General features: G+C 37.3%; 1 protein-coding gene across 1 annotated transcript in view; it reads left to right on the top strand.

The window, feature by feature from the left end:
• LOC117178725 (paramyosin, long form) overlaps positions 1-19805 on the top strand; it is a 182364-nt gene that overhangs the window by 127612 nt on the left and 34947 nt on the right. The window contains exons 7-9 of the mRNA XM_033370156.1: positions 9102-9251; positions 9325-9471; positions 10407-10623. Of these exons, the coding sequence (XP_033226047.1) occupies positions 9102-9251; positions 9325-9471; positions 10407-10623 (514 nt within the window). The remainder of the gene's footprint in view (positions 1-9101; positions 9252-9324; positions 9472-10406; positions 10624-19805) is intronic.

The raw sequence follows: 19805 nt of genomic DNA, 5'->3' as shown, positions 1-19805 counted from the left end.
ATTGAGAGCTTATAAGAAAGGTATATATGGTATGGTATATATGGTATATATGGTGGACACTAGGGGCAGATAGGAGGACGCCAGGATATACGGTGAGAAACTGTTGATTTTCTATGACCCACCTCTCTCTCCGCTCTAGACTTTTCTTCTCTTCAGATAGTAGCTGTATTCTCTCATCAATATGCTACCTGATGGTCAGCAGCTTTAACTTGTTAAATGTGTGATAACGGGTCCGGAGTTCGCGCGCGAACTTTCACACCTTGACGGTAAAATTCCTGCCAGATGTAATGTAGGCAATCACACACTGAATGCGGGATGCGCAAGGTCTTACCCAGCTTATCTTTATGGCGAGTTGATGCATTCGTCTTTTGGTCTTATGATCAACCGTTGGTTTTATTTTACGGTTCGCATCGGCCAAAGCTTCCGCTGCATTAAATACAGAAAAAATGATAGCCCAAAGGCCGGATTCTTCAGCAAAATGTCCACGAAGCTCATTATCCATTTTAGAAAGATCTTTAGGCTTGAGAGAAACCTGGGTACTGATGTTTCTCCGGATCATAAAGCATCGCTCTTCATCTATCGGATGCCTGCCCATAGTTGGTATTAGTGTCGCTTCCCTTTCTTTGTTGCCGGCTTGTTCTAGCTGTGGCATAGTAGACGTTCCGATTAGATAGCCCTTTTTTTGGAGTAGTTCGGCATGGTTCCGCAGATGTTGATGCGAAAAATGCGATAGCTCCGGGTGTTTCTCGTACCACAAAGCTTGCAGTCGTGCTATATAATCCCGTTCAGGGGCCACACTCGCATCGTAGCATTCTAGCAGGTCGCGATTCAGTCGCTCCGTCCACCTACAGATTTCGAGATTCCGCCGATCCATCGCATTGAATCCATCTTCATTGGCTCCCCCAGCTCTAGAGTGGTCGGCATTGTTGGCCGACCTATTGTCGGGAGGAACACTGCGCGTTCCGTTGTTTTGTACCACACTAACTACAACTATTTTTGGCGTTGTCATTGTTGTTCCCACGAGAAGCTAAGCAAAGGGGTTCGTCCATCTTTGTAGAGCCCCGCATGCAATGATAAGGCTACGTACTCTGAGAGGTCGCCTGCCCAAGGGCCGTCTTCTTCGCGGCTTTGTAAAGGAACCCTCCTCCTGAAATATATAATTGCGGAACAGAGAAATTGATATGTCAGCTCTTATGCATATGCATGATTTTACGTGTCGCGATTTTACGGGTCCTAAGCTCGTTCTTCTTCTATTGCACTATCCCAAAAAAGTAGAGGAAAGCAGGGACTGCAAGCATGTTAGTCGCAGATACTTTGTTCAATGCTTGTGGTAGCTTCGGAGAGACTCTTTCACAGATGTTGCGTCCTAAATGTGGCTTTGCGGTACGCTTAGGTACGTATATTTCTCTCTAGTGTAAAGATGTCTTATAATACTTATCTCTATTCGTTCAGGGTTCACGTTAACGCCAATAATCTTTCCTGGCGTGAAATTAATTTTTGCACATTTTTCCAATCCAAAGTCCATACCAATCTCTCCTGTGTAGTACTTTAAGATATTTAAAGTACTCTAGGGTTTGATTTTACTAGAAGCATAGATCTTCCAGTCGTTCATATAGAATACATGAGGTACCTTTTGCTCGCGATGATTAGTGCCACCACAGAGGTATCCAGAAGCATTTCGTAGTGTGAGAGATAGAGGCAGAAGTGTGATGAAAAAAGAAGAGGACTCATCGTGTGAACGTGAAAGACGCCCCTATGAAAGTTGTCGTTGTTCATTGTAACTCGATATTTTCCAGATATGGTTAATCTAGTTTTCTACTGGGACATCAATCCCTCTATGCATTTCACTATATTTGGATTAACCATCAATCTAAACACGTGGGCGAAAATGTATATAAAGCGGTGTTTATCAGGTCGTCAAATTGAAAGCATCAAAATGACATGTAAAACAAAATGTAGAGCAGTGAAACTTATTTAGCATGAATAATACATGAACTCCAATCAAATTCACGTTATGAAAAATCAAAAAATAATAATAAATGTCTGTTTTTTAAAGCTGAATTTGCAAGCGATTTGCCGGTGTTTATTGGGTCACATTCAGACATTAAACGGTGTTTATTAAGTCGGCGAGATAATGAGATTTTGTTTAATGGGATCAATAGAGGACAGTCTCCTGAGGTGTTGGCTACATGTTTTTTTAGTTTTTAACCGTATGTTCAAAAGCGTGAGCGGAAAAATATATAAAGCGGTGTTTATCAAGTCGTCAAATTTAAAGCATCAAAATGCCATGTAAAACAAAATGTAGAGCAGTGAAAGTTATTTAGCATTAATAACACAAGCACTGCAATCAAATTCACGTTTTCCAAAGTCAAACAAATAATAATAAACGAGTTTGTTTTTAGGATGAATTTTATATAGATTTAACGGTGTTTATTGGGGCACATTCAGACATCAAACGGTGTTTATTGGGTCGGCGAGATAATAAGTATTTGTTTAATAGGATCAATAGAGGACAGTCTCCTGAGGTGTTGACTACCTGTTTTTTTAGTTTTTAACCGTATGTCTAAACGTGTGTGCGGAAATATATATAAAGCGGTGTTTATCAGGTCGTCAAATTGAAACCATCAAAATGACATGTAAAACAAAATGTAGAGCAGTGAAACTTATTTAGCATGAATAACACAAGAACTCCAATCAAATTCACGTTTTGAAAAGTCAAAAAAATAATAATAAATGTCTGTTTTTTAAAGCTGAATTTTCAAGCGATTTGCCGGTGTTTATTGGGTCACATTTTGACATTAAATGGTGTTTATTAGGTCGGCGAGATAATGAGATTTTGTTTAATGGGATCGATAGAGGACAGTCTCCTGAGATGTTGACTACCTTTTTTTTTAGTTTTTAGTTTTTATCCTATAGAAATAGGATGTTCGATTTTTAAACCCATAAACTCATTGGCTGTTTCCTAAAATGTTTTTATACCTATTACTCAGTTAGTTTATGTAGGTTATTATCCGTAAGTTCTACGAAGCACAGGCTATCTTTTCGTTGCCGTTAAGAATTTGGCTAACCTCATTTAGTAAAGTTTTCAGGAGGAATAAATAAACTATTATTTTTCGAAAAATTTCCAACAAAATAAAAACTACAGCATTTTATATTACAGTTTGTAATGTAATTTCGTCTGCAATAACTTTGAAACGAAGACATTTTGAAAGATTGTTATTTCTTTTCACACTTCTACGCGGAAGAAAATAACACATTTTGGGCATTAATTTTCGAATATTACTCTTCTATTGCGAATTATTGATAATATTTCCATTGCGAATATTACTTTTCTACAAAAAATTACGAATTTTTTTACAAAATCTAGAAAGTTTCAAACAAATGTATGATCTTAATCTAAAAAATATTATTTTTTAACTAAAAGTGATATAAGTAGTTTCTACCATTATAGAAATTAATGAAAAAAAGAAATTTGAAGAAAATAGTTGAATTTTTAATCAAAAAGGTTCGTTTTGAACTGAAACAAATAAAGCTTCAATTATGAACTTAATATTCAACGAAAAATTGGATAGTTCAGTTTTAAGTTAAAAAAAATTTTCAACTTAAAGAAGTGCAATTAAAAAAAAAAGCTGAATTCTCTACCAAAACAGATTGCAATTTAAAATATCAATAAATTTTTAACCAAAAATGGAAAGTCATATGTTCACTTCAATAAATTAATTTTGAAAAAAGATAATTGTCACAAAAATGGTTGAATCCTAAATAAGCAAGAGGAATTTTCAAACAAGAAGATTATCTTTCTACTAAAAAATAAGAATTTTTAACAAAATCCAGAAATTTTTAAACAATTAGTTAGATTTTTAACTGAAAAAGATCACACTTTAATTAAAAAAAGTACTTTTTTACGAAAAATTTCATAGTCTAATTTTCTGTTAAAAAAATTAAGTTTCAACAAAAAAAGTGTTATAAAAATTATTTCAAACGAGATCGAATCCGAATAGTTTAACTTTTAACCAAATAGTTAAATTTTCAACCTACAAATATAAATTTTAAACTGAATGACCAAATTTTCAAACAAAAAAGATTAATCTTCAACGAAAGTGGTGGACATCTTAAAACAAAAAGAAAAGATTTTCAACAAAATATTTGAATCTTTAACCAGAGTGGAATTTTCGAACCAGTATGTAAATTTTCAACAAAGTAGTTGAATTTTTAAACTGCAAATATGGATTTTCGATAAAACATGTAATATTTGATATTTCAATGAATGCAGATGGTGCCAAGAGATGCATTGTAAAAATAAGGAAACGAATTTTCAATCATAAAGATTAATTTTCTATAAAAGATTCCAATTTAAACCAAAAGTAGCTAAGTCAAAGACTATTTTTCTGTAAAACAGTTATAACACCTTCACCCTTCATCTACCACCATCAACCACATTTTTTACAACACCTTCACCCCACATGATAATTTTTCACTTATTTGTTGAAAGTATTATTCTTAATAAAAAATTGGATTAATTTCAATGTAATTTGAAATACAATAATTATTATTTTAATTTTAAACAAAATATGTATGTTTTTCATAAACTTTAATGTGATAAGTCCAGGGGAAATTGTGAGACTTAATTAAGTCCGATATTCGACAATTGGCAGAAACTTGCGTTCAATAATGTCTTTTTTTTCCAACTTTTTAAGGATTTATCTACTCTTGTAATCAAAAATTCGTACAGTAATCATATATCGCGTTATTCCTTACAAAGTAGTGTAATGATTTTGTATAAATCGGAATAATGAAACAGTTATTAATAAAAATTTTATGACATTGAACGCATGAATTAATATTAGGGAGACCTAACCAAGATTTTCAGGAAAGAGTTTACCAAGCGGCAACAAGCTTATTACAAGTGTTTTTCTACCTATAAGGTCATTGATATTTATAATGCGCGTTCGAAAATTTTGCTAAATTGATTTATAAAAATTGTGGTGTGAAAATGCAAAGTTCATTATTTAAATAATATTATTATCATCAACGTGAGCTACAAAATCGTAATAAATGCTACAAATCAATATTAGATGTAAATTATTTTGTAATAAAAAAGCTCATTTGGAATGAAATAGTTCAATTTCATTTTCTACCTAAAAATAAAAAATTCTTTGAAATCCTATTATAAAAGATTAATTACAGTTTCAGATACAGAACTCATCCCTTGCTGTCTTCTATAATTTCACACTAATATTTTATAACATGCATAAAATATGTACAACATAGAAAAGATAGGCTTTTCATTTATTCTTTTTCATGAAAAGATAAATAGGCGCGCACAAGACTGCTAGTATGTTAAACATTAAACAAACGCTTTGAAAGGGGCGTGGGATGCAGGGAATATCGCTACCTTCACACCGTAGGGACTTGCAGCTACACTTTACAGAACTGAGGTCTATAGATCTTATATTGAAGTACTTCACAAACACTCGATACCTTGAATCGAATTTTTATGAGATTTTTCATTATGTTTTCGAGACTTCTGCTATACATTTAATAGAGTTGAGGTATCTAGTCCTTATAATTATGTCATCACAAACTCTCATTACCTCAAATGTCATTTCTACAAAAGTTTTCATTTTGTTCAACATTTGTTAAATATTCGCTCTGATACCCGAATGTAGCAATAATTCAGGAAAGATTAATGCACTTTTTTCCGTGCATATGAAAAATTAAAGTTCATAGTTACTTCTGTAATTACTTGATAAACCTATTTAGAGCGTTAATTTCAGCATAAAAATATTTTCTGTATATATAAAAAATCATTATTTTATACAATAATACCAAGGATATATTTTCCGCTGTAAATTAGCTTTCTTGTACCTTACATCATTTTTATATCGTTATTTAAAGAATTTTTACGTACTTTTTAAACCAAAAATGTTTTTATACATATAAAGGTGGTTATTGGGTTTTTCATATGTATCTATTTGCCGACCCAATAACCACCTTTATGTCTATCGAACATTAGAGGCAAAACGTGGTTTATCGTGTCTTAAAGTATTGAAATTAAATATTTTTTTTACTTTGACTCGTACATAAAAAATTTAAGTTCATAGTTACTTCTGTAATTACTTTATAAGCCGATGTAAAGCGTTGACTTTAGCATAACAATATTTTCTGCAGATATAAAAAATCATTATTTTTTACAATAATACAAAGGATATATTTTCCGTTTTAAATTAGCTTTCTCATGCCGTAAATCACGTTTATTTTGTTATGTAAAGAATTTTTACGTACTTTTCAAACCAAAAATTTTTTCTACACATATAAAGGTGGTTGTTGGGTCTTTCATATGCATATACTTGTCGACCCAATAAACACCTTTATTTCCATCACTCATCTTAGGTAAAGGGTAGTTTATCGGATCCTAAGTATTAATATTACATTTTCCTTTAACTGTGGCTTATACATAATAAATTAGACTTAACAAATATTTCTGTAATTACTTGCAAACTCTATGTAAAGTACTAATTTTAATATTTACGGATTTTTTGCAGATATAAAAAATCATTATTTTATACAATAATACCAAGGATATGTTTTCCGTTGTAAATTAGCTTTCTTATACATTACATCACTTTTATTTTGTTATGTAAAGAATTTTTACGTACTTTTTAAACCAAAAATGTTTTTTATACATTTTAAGGTGGTTATTGGGTCTTTCATGTGTATATACTTGTCGAACCAATAAATACCGTTATTTTCATCACTCATCTCAGGTAAAGGGTAGTTTATGGGGTCCTAAGTATTAACATTACATTTTTCTCTAATTGTGGCTTATACATAATAAATTAGACTTAATAAATATGTCTGTCATTACTTGCAAACTCTATGTAAAGTGCTAATTTTAATATGTAAGGATTTTTTGTAGATATAAAAATCATTATATTTTGCAATGATACCGAGGATATATTTTCCGTTATAAATTAGCTTTCTTATACATTACATCACTTCTATTTTGAAATGTAAAGAATTTTTACGTAATTTTTAAACCAAAAATGTTTTTTATACATGGTGAGGTGGTTATTGGGTCTTTCATATGTATATACTTGTTGACCCAATAAACACCTTTATTTCCATCACTCATCTTTGGTAAAGCGTAGTTTATCGGGTCCTAAGTATTATAATTACATTTTTCTTTAATTGTGGCTTATACATAATAAATTAGGCTTAACAAATATTTCTGTAATTACTTGAAAACTCTATGTAAAGTGCTAATTTTAATGTGTAAAGATTTTTTGCAGATATAAAAAATCATTATTTTATTCAATAATACCAAGGATATATTTTCCCTTCTAAATTAGCTTTCTTATACTTTCCATCACTTTTATTTTGTTATGTAAAGAATTTTTACGTACTTTTTGAACCAAAAATGTTTTTTATACATATAAAGGTGGTTATTGGGTCTTTCATATGTATATACTTGTCGACCCAATAAACACCATTATTTCCATCACTCATGTTAGATAAAGCGTAGTTTATCGGGTCCTAAGTATTAAAATAATATTTTTCTTTAATTATGGCTTATACATAATAAATTAGACTTAACAAATATTTCTGTAATTACTTGAAAATTTTATGTAAAGTGCTACTTTTAATATGTAAAGATTTTTTGCACATATAAAAAATCATTATTTTATACAATAATACCAAGGATATATTTTCCGTTGTAAAGTAGCTTTCTTATACCTTACATCACTTTTATTTTGTTATGTACACAATTTTTACGTACTTTCTAAACCAAAAATGTTTTATATACATGCTGAGGTGGTTATTGGATCTTTCATATGTATATATTTATCGACCCATTAAACACCTTTATTTCCATCACTCATCTTAGGTAAAGCGAATGGATATATATATATATATATATATATATATATATCCTCTGCAATTAAACGGAAGAGCCTATCACAAAGCTACCGAACGCCTTCTCGGGTTGCGGATAGAGGGTCCCTGTACCAAGCGTTTCTGCTGAATATGGTTCCAAACATAAATAGGCAGTCGCGGACAATTGTCCAGGGGTGGTCCCGAAGGAATTAAACCCCAAGTGGAGGTGTGAAAACCGTGCCGAAATCTGAATGGCACCTGGGGGAGGCGTCTAGAACGGTGACTCTGGGATATCGGGCGATCTCTCAGAGTACGCAGCCTTATCCTTGTATGCAGGGCTCTACAAGGATGGACGAACCCCTTTCCCTAGCTTCTCGTGGGAACAATAATGACAACACCAAACATAGTTGTAGTAAGAGTGCGGTTCAAAACAACAGAATGCGCAGGGGTCCCGACGATGGGTCGGCCAACAATGCCGACCGCTCTAGAGCTCGAGGATCCAATGAAAATGGATTCGATGCGATGGATCAGCGAGAACTCGCGTCCTTTAGGTAAACGGAGCGACTGAATCACGACTTGCTAGTACTACGATGCGAGTGCGGCCCCTGAACGGGGTTACATGGCACGGCTGCATGCTCTGTGGTGCGAGAAACACCCGGACCTATCACACTTTTCGCAGTAACGTCTGCGAAACCTTGCTGAACTACTCCGAAAAAGAGGCTGTGTAAGCGGAACGCCTACTCTACCATAGCTTGAACGACTTGCCCATCCTTGAGAATTACAGGCCAATAACTTATTTAAACACGCAGCAGACACAAGCATCTTCTTCGACAGATGTGTCCTTCAAATCCGTCAGCCTTGAACAAGGCTTCTTTAAATAACATGCCTGCCGTCCCGGTTTTACTCTACTTATTTGGGGTAGTGCAATGGACGAAGAATGAGCTTAAGCCCCTTAACATAGCCACTCGTTAGAACATGCATATGCATAAGAGCGCGAGGGTAATTCTATTGGTTCTCATAAGTGAATAACTTTACATGCAGACTATAGAACTTTGACGAAAAAACTACGAAATGAGAACACATAAAATAATATACAGTGTAAAATTATATATTCATTTATTTTCCCTAATTAAAGGACACATCATTACCATTTAAGCGTAGTTTCTTTGATTTTATATTTACAGCGCAACTTTTTTCTCTCATTCTAAATTTCTGTGTTATAGGTTGAAGTGGAGTTAGAAACCGTTCGCGTCCAATTGGAAGAAGAGTCCGAAGCACGTTTGGACCTAGAACGTCAGCTAGTAAAAGCCAATGGTGAAGTTTCCATTTGGAGATCAAAGTATGAAACGGAAGCGCAAGCTCGCGCGGAAGAAGTAAGTCTCTAAATGTTCAAGGATATTTAATAACTCACGTTATATTAAACATTTCCTGTATTATTATTTTTAGGTCGAAGAATTACGTCGCAAATACTCTGCACGAATCCAAGAACAAGAAGAGCAGATCGAAACCCTTTTGGTTAAGATAAACAATCTGGAAAAGCAGAAGTCCCGCCTCCAATCTGAAGTGGAAATTTTAATTATTGATCTGGAGAAGGTGATATTCTTCACATATTTTATTTTCTATACTTACCGTATATCCGTTCAAATTTAAATTATTGCTTGTTATGACAATCAAACCTTTATTTAAATACAAAAGTTACGGTATCTTTAAAGAAGCTTTGAAATTGATTGCGGGTATTTCGATTCTGTTTATATTTTTAATTGTATAGTGCTTATTTTATGAGAATTTTGCTAACGCATTATTTTAATTAGCAAATATATTTTCTTTCACATAGAGGAAGCATTATTGATTTTTTTAAATTGATGAAATTAACAATGAAAATACTATAAAATCTTCCAGCACGCACAATCGCGTAAATGCAGAAATACAAGTATTTCAATGAAGGAGTTCTTTTTTTCTTGCATCAACTGTAAATTATATACACGAAGAAAGTTCCAATACAAGATTTCTTTTAATATTATAAGTGACCACAACTTCTAAAATTCTCAATAAAATGTATGATATTAGGGGCCAATCGATTTTTTTCGAGCCAATCCATCTTGTATGTTCTTATATAAACTACGAATTATGTGAATGAAATAATTTTAAGTATAAAAACCCATCTTTACAATATTATTACCGCTAAAAAGATTTAAATAAGAATATTTTTAGAAATCCTTGTGTCAGTTTTCAAATATGACTGCTGAAAATAAGCTATCAATCACATCATAAACAAGCGCCTTCAAATCATCGCGATAGAAGAAGGTGGAATCCACACAAACACACACAAACATACATCCCAAAAAATGCTTATAACCTTGTACTATATATTTAAGAATTGAATGCATACTTAAATGCATTTTAAAAAAGCTGATTGAACATCAAAATATTTTAACCGAGAATATGTTATAAGTTACATACTCTTAAAGTACATTTCTTAACAAAATATTTCTCTAATCTGACAATAATCTTGTGTTTTCATTATGAAGGCCAATGGAACTGCTCGAGAGCTTCAGAAACGTGCTGAACACATGGAAAAGATCAATATTGAAATGAAAGCTCGTCTTGACGAAACGCTTGCTATGTACGAACAGAGCCAACGCGATCTTCGCAATAAACAACAGGAACTTCAGCGTACTAATGCAGAACTTGATAAGACCCGTGAACTTAAGGACCAACTTGGCCGTGAAAATAAGAAGCTTGGAGGTACACATTCTTGTTTTTAAGTTTTCGAAAATGAAGAAAATAGCCAGGAACTGTAATTAACCTTATAAACTTTCATTCATACATATAATATTAAAGTTTCTGAGTCAAATCCCAAATTTTTACATTTCTAAATCCTTGAAGACAAAATTTCTTTGTTTTTTTTTATAAGAAAGCTATTCCGTACATTAGATCACACTTTTAGAAGATTTTGATAGAATCCATTTCCTAAGCGTAAAGTACGCAACATAGGTGAATCCCGACGAGTATGAAATTGGTAATATGAGCTGCAGGCTCACATCTCAGAATAAACGCTAGCGCACTAGTGAAGACGTAGAAGATTGCGAAAATCCGAAGGCAAATGCCGCAATTACCCGAGTGGCGATTGCCTGTGTTACCGTATAATATACTCAATTTTTACAGCAACCACCCGTTAAAAATATTTAGCACTTACTTTTACCACTTTCTTATTATATTTTTCATCGCGCATAGTGGTATTGAAACAAATTTAGGCAGATTTGAAAAAATAATTTTGAAAAAGATTTTTATTTTGTTGGTGTGCCAAGTTAATTATCTCTAAAGTACGCGTTCTATCTTATTGAATAACATGTACAACGTCCCAATGGGTTTGTTGCTGTCATTGGTGTTCCCGCGCGCATGTAAGGAAAGGGTTCATCAATCATTGTAGAATAATGATGCCCGACTCGCTGGCAGCTCGAATATCCCGCAACCACCTTGACGGCGTGAGATGTAGAGTCGCGGAAGAAAAGACTTAAGATGAATGCTTTTGCTCATGTGCATAATCTTTCTTGTCCCGATAACAAGGGATCTGAGCTCGCTCTTCATACATGGAACCACTCAAAATGATCAGAGTACTACTGAGGTGAGATGCATGTTCGTTGCAGATACTTTGTTCCTCGCCGACAGTTCGGAAGACCAAATCTGCCGCATGAGACGTTTGTATCTGCTTCGAAGAGTATTCTTTATAGATGTCTAATCCTAAATGAGGCTCTGTGATAGGAATATGTATGCATAAATCTCTCCAGAGCAAAGGTAGTGGTAATAATGTGAGGGAAACAAGGAGTGGGCTCATGGTCTCACCCTGAAAGACACCTCTCTGAAAGGTGACTTTGATACTTGTCACACGATTTTTTCCGGATGAGATAGTAAATCTGATTTTCCAAAATAGCTTCAATCTCTCTATGCACCTCACGATTTTCGGATGAATCTATAAGATTTCCAAAAACAGATGATAAGTCTATGGGAGGTCGAATCGAAAGGTTTCCGATAATCAATCCAGGCCATTGATAGGTCGCGCTGATAGGATGCTGCATCTTTGCAAACACATCTATCGATGAGCAGGTGCTCCTGACATCATGCTACGCCTTTCTTTGATCCGCTTTGTTCATACATTACTTGCTACATAGGTCCGATTTGCCAAACGATCCTATCATTCAGGATAGCTATGAATATCTTATACAGTGTGTTCAGACAAGTGATTGGCCTGGAATTCTTTGGGTAAGCTAAATTCCCAAGAGCCAATTGGCTCTCCCTACTTTAAATATGAGGTGAAAATACGTCTTATATTTTTTTTAACTTTTTACCGTTACAAAAAAACTATTGCTGTTATTCCGTGACTTTCTGTAGGGAATTTTAACGTCGAATTCGAATTTCAACAATTTAGAAGTTGATTTTGCTGTGTTTTTTTAGTTTTTGTTCAAAAAGGAACCGAATGGGGACACAATGGGGTCTTTACGTGTACTTTGTAGAGGCTCCATTCGGTTCCTTCGGTCCGCCAGGGTTGTTTGACGGATCGCATCGATCAAAGCTCTCGCTGCATTATATACACAACAATTGGTAGTCCAAAGGTCGGATTCTTCGAAAAAATTTCCACAAAGCTCGTCATCCATTTCAGCCAGATGTTTCTCCGGATCATGAAGCATCGCTCTTTCTCTGTCAGATGCATGCCCGCGACTGATCTTAGTGTCGCCTCTCTGTCTTTCTTGCCGGCTTGTCCTGACTCTTTTTTGGATTAGTTCGGCATGGTTTCGCAGACGTTTATGTGAAAAAATCGATAGCTGTGGATGTTTCTTGCACCACAGAGCATGGAGTCGTGCCATGTAACCCTGATCAAGGGCCTCACTCGCATCGTAGCACTCTAGAAAGTCGTCGTTTAGTTGCTTGGTACACCTGAAGGCCCCGAGATTCCGCCCATCCATCGCATTGACTCCATCTTCAATGCTCCTGCAGCACTAGAAGGGTCAGCATTTGTTAGCCGACCCATTATCGGGAGCCTCGCGCGTTCCACTGCTGCTTTGATACCCCGTTACCACAACTATGTTTGGTGTTGTTAGTTTTTACCCACGAGAATCTAGGGAAATGGGTACGCCCATATTCATATTTATATGTGTGTGTATAATAAAAAATTTGTCATAAGGACAACCGCAGGATTTCGCCGGAAGTGGGTGCTAATCTGTAACATTGCACCCGCTCCCAGCGAAATCGCGATAAAATTTCAGCCACAACCACGTCTCACGACCATCAGATAGGTGGTTACAGTCTGTAACGGAATCAATAGTCCAGGAAAAGCCTCGTGCACCCTAAGAACACGGGCGACCTAACGACTACCGCCTTCTGCATTTTTCCCGCAAGTGTTTCAGCATATTGTTGACACGCAGGGATGCTTTTTAGGCCATTAGCGAGTGACAGCTTGGCACCTCCAAGAGCGCCGATGATAAAGACGACTAGTTTAACAGAATATTCCGGGTACAATCATTGCAACTCCCTTATAAGTTTTCGATACCTCTCTTTCTTTTTATTCTCCTTGGCTATGATGTTTTTGCCAGCTGGTGCTGAAAATTCGCTAACGAACATGGTTCGCTTCTCGAAGTCAAGAAGAACCATGTCAGGCCTCGAGTGAGCAACAGAAACAATTGTCGAGAATATAAAGTTCCAGTATATGCGGCACTTCCCATTCTCGAAAATTGACTTTTTTCCCTAGGAACTTTATTTCCCTAGGAGCATTTAGAGGAGCGATATTAAATTTAATGCCGTAAGAGTGACACCGATGGTAACGAAGCACTTTTAGTGCCGCATTGTGCCTTTGAATGTAGGTCGTTCCCGCGTGAGTTGGACAACTAGATATTATGCGAGCTAAATGCTCGGGGTGTGCATGGCACACCCTGCAGCTATCATCAGAAATGTCTTGGCTCAAAATGTGGCGACGGTATGTTAAGGTGGAAATGACATCGTCTTGACATGTAAAAATGAAACCCTCCTTACCCTCCGCAATCCTCTGTTCGAAGAGCTGTTCATGAAAGTTTTTCTCTTGCGCTTTCTTAATCAGGGCTTGCAGGAGTGAGTATTCGAGATAGATAAGATTTGATGCATTTTGCTCACCCCTAATACTGAAGTTAAGTCCGAGTGTTTCAGCAGTCTCCACCGCTGTTTTGTACAGAAACGCTCCTTTGCCCACTTATTCGTGATTCCTAATCATTTTAAGAAGAGGGTCTCTTCCATTTGCAACTCTATGTGCTGTACCCAGAATAATCCTGTTGTGAAGACATTCAAGACTCAATGTTCCACGACAACCTTGATGGCGTGAGATGTACACCTTGTCGGAAGCCCTGCGCGTGATGTTGTTTTAAACCGTACTTACTACAACAATGTTTGGTGTTGGCATTGTTGTTCCCACGAGAAGCTAGGGAAAGGGGTTCGTCCATCCCTGTAAAGCCGTTCTAAACACCTCACCTAGGTGCCAATCAGCTTTCGGCACGGTTTTCACACCTCCGCTTGGGGGTTAATTCCTTCGGGACTACCCCTGGAAAATTGTCCACAACTGCCTATTTATTTTTGTAACCATATTCAGCAGAAACCCTTAGTACAGGTACCCTCCATCCGCAAGCTGAGGACGCGTTCGATGGCTTTGTCATAGGACCTTCGGTTTGATTCTAGAGGAATCAACACCGAATATATATAATTAAAAATTTGTCATAAGGACAACCGCAGGATTTCGCCGGAAGCGGGTGCTAATCTGAAAAATTGCACCCGCTTCCAGCGAATCGCGGTAAAATTTCAGCCACAAACACGTCTCACAACCGTGAGTAAGTGGTTACAGGCTGTGAAGGAATCAATATGACGATCCAGCAAAAGCCTCGTGTACCCTAAGAACACGGAGTGACCCAAGGACAAGCGCCTTCTGAATTTTTCCCGCAAATGTTCTAGAATATTGTTGACACGCAGGGATGCTTTTTAGGCCATTAACAAGTGAAAGCTTGGCACCTCCAAGAGCGCCGATGATAAAGACGATCAGTTTAACAGAATATTCCGGGTACAATCGTTGCAACTCCCTTATAAGGTCTCGATACCTCTCTTTCTTTTCATTCTCCTTGGCTATGATGCTTTTATCAGCTGGTGCCGAAAATTCGATAACGAACATGGTTCGCTTCTCGAAATCAAGAATGGCGCAGTGCTAGAGATCGTATCAATGATGTAAGGCAACAGAGGAGCGGGCTCATGGTGTCGTCCTGAAAGACAACTCTCTGAAACGTGACCTTGTTAGTTGTGGCACGATTTTTGCCAGATGAGATAAAAAATCTGGTTTTCCAAAGCGCCATCAGTCTCTCCATGCACCTAACTATTTGCAGATGAACATCTAAGATTTCCAAAAGACAGATAATAAGTCTATGGGAGGTCCAATCGAAAGCTTTCCGATAATCAATCCAGGCCATCGATAGGTCACGCTGTAGAATGCTGCATCTTTGCAGACACATCTATCGATGAGCAGGTTCTCCCGACATCCCGCTACGCCTTTCTCTGAGCCTCGTTGTTCATACATTTCTTGCCACACAGGTTCAATTTCCCGAACAATCCTATCATTTAGGATGGCTGTGAATATCTAGTAAAGTGTGTTCAGACAAGTAATTGGCCTGTAATTCTTCGGGTCAGCTAAGTTGCCTATTTGCGGCAGGATTGTTGTGCGCCTTTCCACTAACCACTCCGGAATCGGCTCTTTCGACTTTAAATATAAGGTGAAAATACGGATCAAATGCTGATGGGTTGAAGGAAACTTCTTCCACCAGAAGGTTTGGATACAATCTGGTCCCGGTGCGGAATAGTTCTTCACCCCTCTCAATACTTTTTTCACCTCCTCGGTAGTGATGGGTGGGCATTCTTTATTAGGTGTGAGGGCATCACATAGCTCCTCGAAGCTATTTATATTTTCTGAGTTTTCGTCTAGTCTATGCTGCACTTCGTAGACTTCTCGCCAAAATACTTCGACCTCTTCTGGTTTGGGTGGGTGTTCGACAGTAACTGGAGGGTCTTGGAAGAGTCGAGATGGGTCGAGAGAAACTGTTGATTTTCTCTGCTCCAGGCTTCTCTTAGCGTCAGATAGTATCCGTATTCTCTCAACAATATGCTGCCTGATGGTCAGCAGCATTGATTTGTTAAGTGTGTGATAACGGATCCGGAGTTCGGGCGCGAACTTTCGAACCTTGCCGGTAAAATACCTGCCAGATGTGATGTATTCAATCACGCACTGAATGCGGGATGCATACTATCTTGCCCAGCCTTTCTTTATGACAAGTTGATGCATTCGTCTTTTGATCTTATGATCTACCGTTAGTTTTGTTTTACGGTTTGCATCGGTTAAAGCTCTCGCTGCATTATACACACAATAATTGATAGCCCAGAGGTCGGATTTTTCGGAAAAATGTCCACGAAGCTCATAATCAATTTTAGCCAGATCTGTAGTCTTGAAAGAAACCTTGGTGTTGATGTTTTTCCGGGACATATAGCATCGCTCTTTCTCTATTCGATGCCTGCCCGCGGTTGGTCTTAGTGCCGCCTCTCATTCTCTGTTGTCGGCTTGTTCTAGCTGTGGAAGAGTAGACGTTTCGCTTACATAGCCCCTTTTTCGGAGTAGTTCAGCATGGTTTCGCATACGTTGCTGCGAAAAGTGCGATAGCTCCGGTTGTTTCTCGCACCACAGAGCATGCAGCCTCTAGAATCAAACCGAAGGGCCTATGACAAAGCCACCGAACGCGTCCTCAGGTTGCGGATGGAGGGTACCTGTACTAAGGGTTTCTGCTGAATATGGTTACAAAAATAAATAGGCAGTTGTGGACAATTTTCCAGGGGTAGTCCCGAAGGATTTAACCCCCAAGCGGAGGTGTGAAAGCTGTGCCGAAAGCTGATTGGCACCTAGGTGAGGTGTTTAGAACGGTGACTCTGGGATACCGGGCGACCTCTCAGAGTACGCAGCCTTATCCTTGCATGCAGGGCTCTACAGGGATGGACGAAACCCTTTCCCTAGCTTCTCGTGGGAACAACAATGCCAACATCAAACATAGTTGTAGTAAGTGCGGTTTAAAGCAACAGAACGCGCAGGGCATCCGACAATGGGTCGACGAACAATGCCGACCAATCTAGAGCTGGGGGAGTCAATGAAAATGGATTCAATGCGATGGATCGGCGGGATCTCACGACCTTTGGGTGGAAGGAGCGACTGAATCACGACTGGCTAGAGTGCTACGATGCGAGTATGGCTCCTAAACGGGGTTACATGGCCTGGATTGATTATCGGAAAGCTTTCGATTCGACCTCCCATAGACTTATTATCTGTCTTTTGGAAATCTTAGATGTTCATCTGCAAATAATTAGGTGCATAGAGAGACTGATGCCGCTTTGGAAAACCAGATTTACCATCTCATCTGGCAAAAATCGTGTGACAACTAACAAGGTCACGTTTCAGAGAGGTGTCTTTCAGGGCGACACCATGAGCCCACTCCTATTTATCCTTACATTATTGCCACTATCTCTAGAACTGCGCCATGCCGACGGGTACTTGTGCGGCAAACCTGCAGATCGAAAGTACAAGGTCACTCATGTATTTTACATGGAAGAGCTTAAGATCTATGCTAAAAACAAAGAACAACTACATCTAGCTCTAGGGATTGTCGACCGATATACTAAGGAAATTGGAATGAAATTTGGGTTAGACAAATGCGCCAAGGTTTATTTGAAGCGAGGAAAACTTAATGGCATCTCGGAAGATCCTGAGCTCGTTGATATAAGCGCTATACGGCCCCTTTGCGTTGGAGAGACTTATACATACCTGGGCGTGCCACAGAGCCGCATTCGGGATGTCACATCTATAAAGGATACTCTCTAAAGCAGATACAAACGCCTCATCCGGCAGATTTGGTCTTCCGAACTGTCGGCGAGGTACAAGGTCTCTGCAACGAACATGCTTGCCGTCCCGGCAGTACTCTATTCATTTGGAGTAGTTCCATGGACGAAGAACGAGCTCAGATCCCTTGATATCGGGACAAGAAAGGTTATACACATGAACAAAAGCATGCATCTTAAGTCTTCCGTTCCGCGACTGTACATCTCACGCCGTCAAGGTGGTCGCGGAACATTGAGTCTTGAATGTCTTCACAACAGGATTATTCTGGGTACAGCACATAGAGTTGCAAATGGAAGAGACTCTCTTCTTAACATTATCAGGAATCACGAATAAATGAGCAAAGGAGCGTTTCTGTACAAAACAGCGGAGAAGGCTGCTGAAACAGCTCTTCGAACAGAGGATTGCGGAGGGTACGGAGGGTTTCATTTTTACATGTCAAGACGATGTCATTTCCACCTTAACATACTGTCGCCACATTTTGAGCCAAGACATTCCTGATGATAGCTGCAGGGTGTGCCATGCACACCCCTAGCATTTAGCTCGCATAATATCTAATTGTCCAACTCACGCGTGAACGACCTACATTCAAAGGCACAATGCGGCACTAAGAGTGCTTTATTACAATCTTTATTACAATCGGAAATAAAGTTCCTAGGGAAAAAAGTCCATTTTCGAGAATGGGAAGTGCCGCATATACTGGAACTTTATATTCTCGACAATTGTTTCTGTTGCTCACTCGAAGCCTGACGGGGTTCTTCTTGACTTCGAGAAGCGAACCATATTCGTATGATTTCGCAGGGAGCGGCTGCTGATCTGGAAAACTACACGCGTTCCCCCCACGAGTCCCTGAAAATTACGCTTAAACCAAAAATGTTAATTCTTCATGAAAGCGACATTTTATGAACTATGTTCTTGTCTTTCTGTAGATTAAAATTAACTATATTCTTTTAGTGGAATATTTATCCAGGTTGTTTGATTATTCTTTAATTGTTAAAAAAATGAAATTTGTTTAAATATTCGCTTAAATTTGTTTCTTACAAACATTGTTCCTGCTCGTAAAGTGGAAGACTCAATTTCATTCGTTAAATAATTTTCAGTTATGTAAACAAATTCTATTTGTGTGCAAGTTTACACTTAAAAAAGTCAGGGGATTCTGTGAAGAATGCCGAAATGTCTATACATATACGATCCAGAAGGGATATGGACCAAGTAAAGACGTTTAAACATTAAACAATCAGTTTATTGTACCTTTAGTCACTGACTAAAGATACACAGAAAAAAGTCAGTCACAATTTTTCATCAATGTTATTTTAAAAGCGCAATGCCACAAATGCTATTCACTACTTTTTTAAACAAATGAAATTTGTTTACGTAATTCAAAAAATAATAATATAATGTTGATAAATATTCCACTAGAGCAATGTAAATAATTTAAAGTGAAAAAGACGAGAATATAGTGCTCAAAAGGTCGATTTCATGAAGAAATTACATTTTTTGTGTTTGGGGAAGTTTTCAGGGACACGTGAGTAGTTTTTTTTGGTGTCAACGCAATATATCTGATGCATAAAATTCTTCATTTAAAAATTCTTTTCAAGCCTCTATACTTCTCGTGACAGTTTTCTAAGCCCTAAAAAATTATTCTAAAAACTCAAAAAAGTGAATTTTCCCCTTGCATTTTACATGGAAAACTTCAAATCAAAATCGGCACCTGCTGAAACCAAAAGTTAAATGAAATGCAAATTAGGGAATTTCTTCGTTCAATATGGGAATGAAATAGGGGGGAATCGTCAAGCATGTGTGAACTCGGGCGTTGTCGTGATGAAAGAGAATTTTTTTTCTCGCAAATGTGGTCGTTTTTTTTAAATTTCTTCTTTCAGGTGCTCTAATAATAATGCATAATATTCACCAGTGATTTTTTTACCCTTTTCCAAGTAGTCAATAAGTATAATTCCACGTGCATCCCAAAAAACTGTAGCCATAACCTTACCAGCTG

Source organism: Belonocnema kinseyi, chromosome 8 (genome assembly GCF_010883055.1).
Source record: "Belonocnema kinseyi isolate 2016_QV_RU_SX_M_011 chromosome 8, B_treatae_v1, whole genome shotgun sequence".
NCBI lineage: Eukaryota > Metazoa > Arthropoda > Insecta > Hymenoptera > Cynipidae > Belonocnema > Belonocnema kinseyi.
Note: the sequence above shows the minus strand (reverse complement) of the source record. Positions and strands in the feature narration are given on the sequence as shown.